We start from the raw sequence: 11,220 nt of genomic DNA, 5'->3' as shown, positions 1-11,220 counted from the left end.
CTCTGACGGCATCACAGACCATCAAGGAGCCACCTTCCTCAAGTTCCTGTTTGTGGGGGAGAAGCAGCTGCCACGTCACGATCCCGGAGGGAGAGGCTTCTCTTCTGGCTCTGGGGTTTGGGTCTGCTCTGAGGAACACAAACCCAATGGGTAGCCAGGCTTCCCTGATCGTCACCATCACCTGAGGGGGCTTGCTAGACTCAGATCCCTGAGACCCTCCCACATCTTCTGAATCCAAGTCAGCAGAGGAGCAGCCCCCAGACTCTGAATCTTCACCACTCCAAGAGATTCCTCTGGCTGGCAAGTATGGGAAGCATTGCCAAGAAGGCAGGTGTCCCAAAATTTACTGTGTCTAGGGAAGCCCCTGGGGATCTTGTTAAACAGTAGATTCTGGTTCTGTGAGTCTGGATGGGGCTCAAGATTCTACATCGCTAACAACTCCCAGTGGATAAAACCATGTTGACCATCTGGGAGCCACACTGTGCGTGGACCTGGACAGTGGTTCTTCAAGTGTGGTCCCTACGCCAGTAGCCCCAGTACCATCTAGGACTTCGTTTCATAGGAGGGTTCTCAAGACCCATCTTAGGTCTACCCAATTAGAAACTCCATGGTGGAGGGCCAGGAACCTGTCTTCACAAGCCCTCCAGGTGATCCTTGATGCATTCCCTAACCCTGAGACTCACTCTGCTGGGATGAAGAATCTCTGATAAAATTGTCTCTGATTGGTGTGCTTAAATCAGTTAACAACATTTAAATAAATTAAAATAAAAACCTCAGCTCATTAGCATCTAAATAATCATACCCACTCATTATCTCCCCTTTAGGGGGCTTAGCAATCCTGGAGACAGATGCTTTGAACGCAAAACTGTCATTTCACAGACAATGCAGCCTGATTTGGGGCCCTGCTGTACCTGGATTCATGGTCTCCCTTTCTCCTGGGTAAGGCTTGAGATTTAACTCCTGAGGCATGTGATGTGGAGAGTGGAGGGCCAGAGCGGAAGTGCCTCCTCTTTAAGAAAGTTCTAACTAGCATGCTACTGTGGGTGACGGCCCCTCAAGGATGTGGCCTGTGGCTGGGAGGGACCTGACCGTAGCCCCAACCACCTGCTCTTGCCTCCACACCACTGTGATGTCCATCTTTCCATGTGACAAACAGCCTTTCACACTGGCCTTAAGGAGCAGTCCATGAGCAAGGAACGAAGTAGGGAATGACATCTCTGGTCTCAAAACATTCCCACCATATGCTCTCCCATTCCACTCAGGGAGGTACCTGGAAATGAGAGAGTCTAAAGCCTAGATGTGCGGCTCTATTAGTTTCTAGACTATTTTTAAGTTAGTTACCTCTGGGCCTGTCTTCTCATCCATAAAACTGGAATAGGTCTACCTTCCTGGATCAGAGGAGGGACACGCAAGAAGATGAAAGGGCTCAATCTGTAGTGGGTGCTCAATAAAAGCCTTAATAAAACATGAAAATGCATTGATTCTGGAAGAACTAGGAACCTTGTCGAGTAGGTGTCTCTGGCGACATCACTTAACTTTCCTCAACCGTTCTTTGTAAAACGCACTGCCCACTTCGCAGAGCTGCCACGAGAACTGCGTGAGAAAATTTACACGGAAAAGCTTAACACAGTCATAGTGTGTAGCGTCTACCTGGCCACTTCCTTACCTCTCACAAAGTAGGCGCTCCAACTTCTTTTTTTTAGTATTGAATAGGAAGAAAGAAAATGCAAATGAGAAGAGGATGAGTATGGTAAGAACCAGCTGGGTGTAGTCAGTTGGGGCCTGACCCCAGGCACAAAGCCAAGCTGGGAAGAGGCAACCATCCGTGCTGTACAGCCAAGACAGCTGGAGCAGGGTGGGCTCTCAGAGCAGCCCTGGCCATCAGACCACCTGCAGCTCTGCAACTCCGTGCCGGGTGGTTTTGTCTGGAACTCAGCGCGGACACCTCATCTGCCCATGGGCACTGGTTTCCTGTCCTCTACTAGGAGAGGCAGGGTCGAGTCATTTTACAAGTACCTCCCCACAGACACTGCGACCTGGGTATACTGGTAGCCGCAGCCCCTGGATCATTCGGAACTGATCTAGGATGGCCACCCCCCTGGAATTATTCTTGGGGGGGCAGGGTACAAAGAGCCCCTTCTGGAGAAACACAGCCTGGTCTGTCGGTGGCGCCCTGGCAGGTGGCTGTGGTTACCGCACAAGGGGTGGGACGCAGCAACCGTGCACGAAGGGCAGAGCTGAGATGCTGAACGCCTTCCCGAGACCTCACCTGCTCCTCCATCACAAACCAATGACCAAGCTTCTCACAGTTTTTCGTCTGAGGGGAATACAGGTGTGTCAGATGGACTCAGGGTTCAGTCCTGGCTAGCTTACTGGCATGATGATCTTGGGCAAATGATTAATCCCGGGACTTGGTTTCCTCACTTTAAGTGGATGGTGTCGCTGGGTGGACAATCATCAGGTATGTGACCCAGTATGAAGCCCATGTGCAGTCCCCACCAGAGCCCCAGGAAGTGGCTTGAGAGAAGTCACACCAGCCACTGGGTAACAATGAGACATATACAGCTTTATTTCGTCGTCTGTAAAAAGTCATACTCCGGCAGAGTGATGCATTCCCTATCTGAGCAGAAAGCGAATGCTACATCTGAAAAGCCCCTTCCTAGGACTGAAATTATATAACCCTGAGCTGACATCTCTGTGCTGTCAAAGCGGGACCCTTACTGGGTGGCAATTGTTTTCACACTCCTGGAGACACTCTCTGGGTGGCTGTGACCCCCTCACATAGCAGTGGACCGAACACAATTCTACCTGGATGGGGTGCCCTTATGGTTCCTTCCCTCTTAGAAGAGGGAGTTCACAGGATTAACTTTCTGAGAAATGGGTTCTATCTTTCATTTAGGCTCCATTAACTCTTCTGAAATCAAGGTTATACTTATAAAGCATCATATTGTGTTAATGTCTGATCCTCTCTCTCCAACTATTTCCTCAGCATCTATATAATTTTCAGGCTATATACTTCTCCCTTCTGGGGGGATGGAGAGTGCTTCTCCTGGGAGGCGCCTCCTTCCGATGTCTGGTGTGTGGCATCAGACACTGCAGAGACATCAATTTTGCTCTGACAGAGCAGAGGCCTGGAATTTTGTTTTCCACCTTCCTGTGCTAAGAGAGTCCAATAATTAAGCCACACTCATTCCTTCAGAAAAATGCAACATTGCATCAGAATGTCATTGTTCATGGGCTTCTAAGAGAACATATCCCTTCCTTTCATTTATAGGATACATGAATTCAATTGGACGGGAGAAGGTGGCTGGCCACCTGGCCTGCTTTTCTATGTAACAGGTTCCCTTCTATTGGTCATAATCAACAATCCAAACAGAAATTATGATCTTCCACCTTCCTCAGATCTCCTCTCTCCTGAAGTCACTTCACAAATCTTGACCATCAGAGAGGAACCAAAAGAGAATGTAATGGCCTACCTAGAAACCTGTTCTGCATATTTCTCCTAAAAACATCACTGAAAATGCAAAAAAAAAAAAGAGTCCCTTTTTTTGTTTTTGTCTGCAGAAGCTCTACAAGAAAGCATGTTTAAAATCACAAAACTATGCACACACAAACACAGACACGTGTGCTCACACACATACGTCAGGAATCAAAGAATCTTAGATACATAGTTGGGAAAGCACAGGGAAAAGCTGGTAAGAGAAGATATGGAGATCTGATCAGCTAAAGAGGTTGGAATGTTACAGAAATGGGATGGAAGTGGTTCTTGGTACATACAAAAAGGAGGGTGGGCAGGCAGAGAGGATGATAAATCCAGGATACCAGAAAGAGAGAGTCAGTGGCCATGCAGGAGTTAAAGATAGATGCCAGATTGCTGGATGAAGTGTTATATTATGGAGTGGCTGTTTGAAGGAGGATGGACTTGCATGGTCCTGGGGAGGAGCATTTGCTTAGCAGGACACTTCCATGGTCTGGTGTCTGTCCAGAACATCAGGGGACTCAGAGGATTCTTGAGTTCCATCTGACTGATTGCTGGCAACAGATCGGCTGAAGGCACTTTCTCCAGAGCCGATGCTACTTGAGGTGGAGTGGGTTCGGGATCGGGCGAGCCGGGTCATGCTGGCAGATGGGACTGTAAGAGAGAACGGAGAGGACTAGAGGAAAGAACTGTGGTTAAGCTCAGCTAATCCAGAAGTTTCACCAAAGGCTTTACATGTAGCTTTCCCAACCCATCATCTAAGGCGACACCAGGACGAGACACAGCCATCCCACTTTGCTCTAGGTGAGGGGCTCTAGGCAAGGCTGCTTTAATCCTCTGGATCTGGGTGAAATCTCAGCTGGTTCTGGTCTACAGTAGAATGATGGGTGAACTAAGTCCAGAGTATAACCTCTTAGCTATGCCCATGCCATCCACACAGTGATTAGGAAGAAGGCTTTGGGAACCCAAACAGGTAACCCAAACCTGTGATGCATGCGAGACTAAACCAAAGAAAGACAAATCACACCACACAAGTACGAAGGTGTTTCACACACACAGTGCAAGCCCGATACAACAAGACTACCATCTGTGTCCACAGGTGACCCTTGCTACCTGGGGAGGAGACATGTAGGTAGGTGAGGGGCAGGGAGGGCAGGGGGGCCTGGAGCTGGCCTCTGCACAGGCACCGAGGTGCAGGCTGACTGTGAGAAAGCACACTGGAGGTCTATTTAAGTCAGACTTCTGCTGTGCCACTGCTCTGGCTGTAAGGTCCTTCCAGCTTGGCTAGGAAAGGGCCTAACCTGGCCTACCTCCCTGCCTGTCTTTCTAAGACAAGCCACTCCTCCAGCTGTCATTTCAATGCTGGGGTCAGAAGATGCCAGTACCTGCATTCTCCGGGCATAGGCTCCAACCTTCATAATTGAGAACCCTGTGTCTGGGAGTTAACTCAAGGATCACTCAGTAGGTGGTGGTGATGGAAGAAGGGCCCCCTATGAAGTTTCAGCTGCTGCTGCGACCCTGGCTGTTACAACCCACCCCTTTACTCCTGGGGAACCAGGGCTGGACCGTCAGGCTAACTCTCTTGGGGCACAATGAGCCGCGTTCTATCGGGCTCTCACTGCACAGGGAAACCATGGACATGCTGCGGGCAGCCAGGAGAGCATCGCTGGGAGGCAGGGGCGGGGCCAGCACAGAGGAAGGTACCTGACTCGGTGCTCAGGTGACTGAGCTGCACGTACGGGACTGGAAGCAGGATGGACACAGGAAAAGGCAGGTTAGTGACCCAAGAGTGCCAAGTGGTAAACCTGGTTACCTGGCAGACACTGACAGAACAGACTAAGCCAGGGGCAAAGTTTCATTCTAAGGTTCCAGAAAGGACAGAAGGCTAACTAATAATTCAGTAACATCTTGGATGATACTTCTCTCAACTAGTCAAAGGCAACTGCTTTTTCCTCCACTATAAACAGCCAACCTGCCTGGATAATGAACTGCTTCCTATGAAAGGAGAGGGACTTGTGCTCCTCCCAGCGAGCCAGAGGGACAGGGGTGTGGGCTCGGTTGATAGTGGCTCACAGACGGGGATGACACGGCCACTCCAGACGAGACATACATGGGCTGCCTGCCAGGTACAGGGCTGTACCCAGGGGTCCAGCTGCTGCCCAGAGCAGCTGCCCAGTGGTCATTAATCACACTGACACCAAAGACAGGAGAAAAATCACCCTACTGGATACAGAGCTCTGTACCTGGGTAGAAGGGGTTTCCTTTTTAAAACTCCAAGAAAGGAGCCAGTGAGGATATCCTGGGACAAATGAGAAAGCTCAGGAGTCTCACAATACAAGAGACCAGGACAGTGGCACATGATACGACACATCCTTGGATTCACTCTGAAATACTCTGCAAGTTTATCTCCTGTGGGGAGCAGACTTCACTGATGTAACTTCTTTCTCTAGACCAGGAGTCATTAACCAGCTACGTTCAAATGCAAGTAACAACCTCATATTCACAGCCAGGACTGCCAAAGCTTCAGTGGTTGAACATGTGGACTCTGGAGTTAAGACTGAATCATGGCTCTACCCCTGAAATGTTATCCTGAGAAACATGCTTAGCCTCTAAGCCTCAATTTCTTCTTCTGTAAAATGGGACTAATAGCAGAACTTACCTCTTAAGGTTAAGAATACAGAGTGCCTGGCACAAGTAAGCATTACTCATCTTTGTATATATGTGCAGAAGAATCTTTCATAAAAAATTTTGGTTTCTACTTAACTTCAGCCTGGCTAGCACAGAGGTTACGCCCTGAGAACTGAGTGCTCCCCAGATGCCAAAATGACCCCATTTATCAATAAATCTTGGTTAGAATAGAAAGTTATGTACTACTCACTGTAGCCCATTCCCTGCAAAAAGTACTTGAAGGCCTCGGTGAGCTTCCCAGGCTAGGAAGACAAAAGAAGAAGCTGTTAATCTTTGCACGGACAGAGAACTGAAATCAAATGGATGCTTTTTAAAAAAAGTCTCCTTACCTGAACTACTTGGGGTAGTCCACCACAGTCTGCCATCTAGAAGGGAAAACATGTAAGTCAGCTGAGACTTGAATACACTTAAGGGGAACGCTCTGCATATCCAGGGTCCTATCAAACAGGACAGAATCAAATTACAGGTTCCTTAATGTTTAACTGCACCCTAGTGTCCATCTTCTAATGCACTCTTTTTGTTTTTTAATTAATTAGTTTAGTTTTGGTTGCACTGGGTCTTCACTGCTGCGCTCATGCTTTCTCTAGTTGCAGAAAGCGGGGGAACTCTCGAGTTGTGGAACGCAGGCCTCTCATTGCGATGGCTTCTCTTGCTGTGGAGCATGGGCTCTAGGGTTTGTGGGCTTCAGCAGTTGCAGCACACAGGCTTAGCTGCTCCATGGCATGTGGGATCCTCTCAGATCAAGGAATGAACCATATCCCCTTCACTGGCAGGCAAATTCTTTACCACTGAGCCACCAGCGAAGTCCCTCCTCAATGCACTCTTATACGCAGACCTAAATTCTAGCAATAACTTTGGATATAATTCTGAAAGATTATTCACTATTTATTCATCAGTAGGGCAGGGCCCGGCTGTCAGGTCCATGTCAGGTGATAGTAAAGTTAACTACTACCTTGGTTCTGCCTCTACCTGGAGGATTTACTTTCAGAGTCCTCAAGCAGTGTGACCCTACTTCTCAAGGCACCAAACTCTTAAAAGTTCCCTCTCAACTCTACACTGTCTCCACTTCATGACTAAGGGGAGGTCTATGATCAGGCACTGATGCTGGATTCAGCCAACCTGCTTGGTCAGACATTTTAATTTCACTGTTGGGAGTGATGAGGGTCTCTCTCACTTCATAAATCTTTACACATTGATTACTGTCATCTGCACAAAAACTTCTAGAGTAGGGTTTTGTTATCATGCATTGGAATAACCAGGAGGGCTTATTAAAACTCTGAGTTCCTGCCCGAGGCCTTTGGAGCAGAGCTCAAGAACTTGCATTTCTAACAAGCCCCGGAGATGCATACCCTGCCAATCCGCAGAGAACGCTACTTGTAGGGCACAATGGCCAATCACGAGGCCACCTTCTTCCTTCTACTTGTTAAGTATTCCATACTCACAGAGTAGCGTATTCAGGCATTTTTTAGAAAAGAGACATGAACCTCATGAAACCTTCACTAACATGAAAACTTTGAGGGTAGACTGTTATTCTGCAGATGGGAATGCCAGAGGAGGCACAGGAATCCGAGGTTAACAAGGAATAGTCAGTTCCCTGAAAATTCTAAGTGTAAGATCAGGAACAAACATTTAACCTGATTTAAGTATAAAACAGACCTAATTAGCCCAGGCTGTATTTTCAAGAAGTTTAGGAGTCAAAATCTGATTAGAATCGTAAAACAGTTCTCATACTTAGAGACAGTACTGGGAAGGACTATTTCCAAGCTGGATACCTATCAGAGAATCAATTCCATCACGTTGCTGTGGGATGGGCATTTCTGCCCAGAAATAAGCACACCTGTGGCTACTGTTAAGTTCAGTTCTGCACTTTTAGAAAACTGATTCAAACTTGCATTGAAAAGCTAATCTGAAACCACATACTTATAAAATAAAAAAAATTCATGTTTTAGACTAGTTCATCAATCACCTGGACCCTAGAACACTCTTAGTTTTATCACATCAGAGCATTATTTCCAGGAACTATAGGCTGCTTATAGTGGCAGCACTTCCCTTTTAACTGCACTTCAAAGAAAAAGGGAAGAAAGCAGAGGTCTTTCAGGCTGAGAAAGCAGCAGTAAGCAACATAAGTTTAGCACTTAAATATACTGTAATCCAAATTCGGACCAGGAGGTCAGGCCCTTAAATATTCCACTACAAGCTCCAGAAAACGCATCTACCCTTATTGTGACAATGCTACTGGAAAACTCTCTTATCCATACAAGGGAATTTAGCTTGTGAAGAACTCCTATCCATTATCTAATATCTCACAACATTAAATAATGCTTATGAAGTTTTCAATGACACAGAAAGTTGTTTACATGTCAAGAAGTTGAGGAAAACAGACACAGGGCTAGAAATAGCCTATAATCTTAATGATTTAAAAATGAATAAGAGGGACTTCCCCAGGGGTCCAGTGGTTAAGAATCCGCCTTCTAACGCAGGGGATGAAGGTTTGATCCCTGGTCAGGGAGTCGGGTTCCCACATACCAGGGAGCAACTAAACCTGAGCACCACAACTACGGAGCCCACGCGCTCCAGAGCCTGTGCTCCACAGCAGCAGAAGCCCATGCACCACCACAAAGACCAGCTCAGCCCCTCACCACCCAGGAGGAAGACCAGTACATGCATTTTGTACCAGAGGGTAACCTGTGGGTGGCAGGATTATGAGTAATTTTATTTTATTCTTTCTATATTCCATTCTTTTTTCTATTTTCCCATTTTCTATACTGAGACTATATTCAGGAAAATAATTTCTTTTTAAAAAAAGAGAATGACAGAAAGAAGTTTTCCTTGTTTCTGTGCAACTATTCCAGAAATAAAGTGATTTGAACCACATATAATTTACTCACTAAGGGCTGGCAGTGAGGAAAGGAAACACATTACCTTTAGCAAAGTTGTATTTACAGGATTCAGGCGAGAATTGCATTCAACCTAAAAAAAAAAAAAAAAACAGAGAAAGACAATTTTATGAACTGCTAAATACAAAATAGCTTGGCACACGAATGATCTTTCAAGAAGCTCAGCTGGGAGAAACTCAGTTTTGGCTGAATCAGCCAAAGAAATTACCAAAATAAAAAACAGGAGATATATTTACATGATATACTTTATATCTTGTATTTCTTAGTAGATATAAAAATCTGGCTAAGTTCATTTTCTGGACCCGTTACAAGTAGAGTCTTTAAAGAGCTACATTTTGAACCTAATTCCTCTTACGGCTAGGCAGCAGCAGGGCAAGTTATCTCCTTCTTTAAAATGTGAACTATGGGCCTCACCTGCTGAGGTCCTGATGATTCCCCAGCACAACCGGTCTTTATGACTGAGCCCTCACACCTCCTGTGCCCACTCCTCATCCCCATCCTCTGCCCCGGAGGTAGCAGGGGTGCCATTCCTCTCGCCCTGACTCTTCTAAGCCTCAAGATCTTTGGCTGTCCCCTTGAAAGTTGAACTTCTCTATGGTTTTTTCTCTCGGAGCAATCATCACAATTAAGAATTACAATCTTGTCTATTTTCATGCTTGGTATCTCATACCTTTGTATCCACAAAGGCAGGGACCTCAAAGAAAATGTTCTGGGGAGGTTGTTTTATGGTTCAACAATGTTTTATGGTTAACTTGATCTACTAGATCTCTTCTTTACACATGCTTGCCCAAGCACACATATAGAACACCGTGCTAAGAGCATGGAATCTAGAGGGGCAAAAGCATGTAACACAAGGCAGAATGTTGTTGTTTAATCACTAAGTCGTGTCTGAGTCTTTTGCAATCCTATAGACTGCAGCCCACCATGCTCTTCTGTCCATGGGATTTCCCAGGCAAGAATACTGGAGTGGGTTGTCATTTCCTTCTCCAAGGGATCTTCCCAACCTGGGGATCGAACCCCCGTGTCTCTTGAATTGCAGGCAGATTCCTGAGCCACTAGAGAAGCCCCAAGGCAGAATAAGAGTACTTGAAAACTTCACTTCTGAGCTGAGTGAGAACAGAAGGATAAATAGGATTTCTACAGCCAAAGTAAGAAGAGGTGGGCATTTGAAGGCTTCCAGAGTCATGGGGTGGAGAAGGCAATGGCACTCCACTCTAGTACTTTGCCTGGAAAATCCCATGGATGGAGGAGCCTGGTAGGCTGCGGTCCGTGGGGTCGCTAAGAGTCGGACACGACTGAGCGACTTCCCTTTCACTTTTCACTTTCATGCATTGGAGAAGGAAATGGCAACCCACTCCAGTGTTCTTGCCTGGAGAATCCCAGGGACGGGGGAGCCTGGTGGGCTGCCGTCTATGGGGTCGCACAGAGTCGGACACGTCTGAAGTGACTTAGCAGCAGCAGCAGAGTCATGGGGAAGCAGAAGCAAAGACCCAGGGGATGCAAGGTGAATGTGCCGGGCATGTGTGGGGTTACAGAGGCCAGTATATGGTATGAGGATGCACTGTGGGGAGAGGGTGAGAAAACTTGAGCTGACTGTGGAAGGCAAGAAGTCACAGAGGGTTTCTGAGGTGACGGGATGTGAACTGTTTCAGGAAAATAACCAGCAGTGGCCTGTATGACAGACTGCAGAGGCAGCGAGCCAGTTAAGAAGCCATGAAAATTACCTAGGCAAGAACCAGTAATCCAGCTGAATGCTTACTCTGGGGATGGCTGATGGGTGGTTACTCACAACTTCTAAAATCAGAGGATGATCTAAAAGCCAGGATCATCAAGTCAGGGTTTTTTCTTTATACAAATGCCAATGCAGGAAGTAAACAAATGTACCTGTTTCCTTACTACAGAATATGCTCTAAAAGGCAGAATGTAGGACTTCCTTGTTAGCACACTGGGTAAGAATCCACCTGCCAATGCGGGGGACACAGGTTCAATCCCTGGTCTGGGAAGATGCCACATGTCGCAGAGCAACCAAGCTTGTGCGCCATAACTACTGAGCCCATGCTCTAGAGCCCATGAGCCACAACTAATGAGCCCTGTGTCACAACTACTGAAACCCACGCACCTAGAGCCTGTGGTCCACAACAAGAGGAGCCCACGCAC

At 46.9% G+C, this 11,220-nt stretch overlaps 1 protein-coding gene across 30 annotated transcripts in view; it reads right to left on the bottom strand.

Moving 5' to 3' along the window:
* Nucleotides 1-2,545: 2,545 nt before the first annotated feature.
* Nucleotides 2,546-11,220, bottom strand: part of NDRG3 (NDRG family member 3) — a 63,093-nt gene continuing 54,418 nt past the window's right edge. For 15 of the 30 annotated variants that reach the window (XM_086332000.1, XM_086331983.1, XM_086331989.1 and 12 more), the window contains 5 exons: nt 9,089-9,136; nt 6,496-6,531; nt 6,357-6,408; nt 5,183-5,221; nt 2,546-4,132 (listed from right to left, as the gene is read on the bottom strand). In XM_086332000.1, the coding sequence (XP_086188126.1) occupies nt 3,951-4,132; nt 5,183-5,221; nt 6,357-6,408; nt 6,496-6,531; nt 9,089-9,136 (357 nt within the window). In that variant the 3' untranslated portion in view covers nt 2,546-3,950. The remainder of the gene's footprint in view (nt 4,133-5,182; nt 5,222-6,356; nt 6,409-6,495; nt 6,532-9,088; nt 9,137-11,220) is intronic. The other 15 variants (XM_086332003.1, XM_086331976.1, XM_086331997.1 and 12 more) reach the window with 1 other exon arrangement.

Source organism: Bos grunniens, chromosome 13 (genome assembly GCF_055505025.1).
Source record: "Bos grunniens cultivar Pamir isolate PY7600 chromosome 13, Bosgru_T2T1.0, whole genome shotgun sequence".
Classification (NCBI taxonomy): Eukaryota; Metazoa; Chordata; class Mammalia; order Artiodactyla; family Bovidae; genus Bos; species Bos grunniens.
This window is presented reverse-complemented; position numbering and strand designations above follow the sequence as displayed.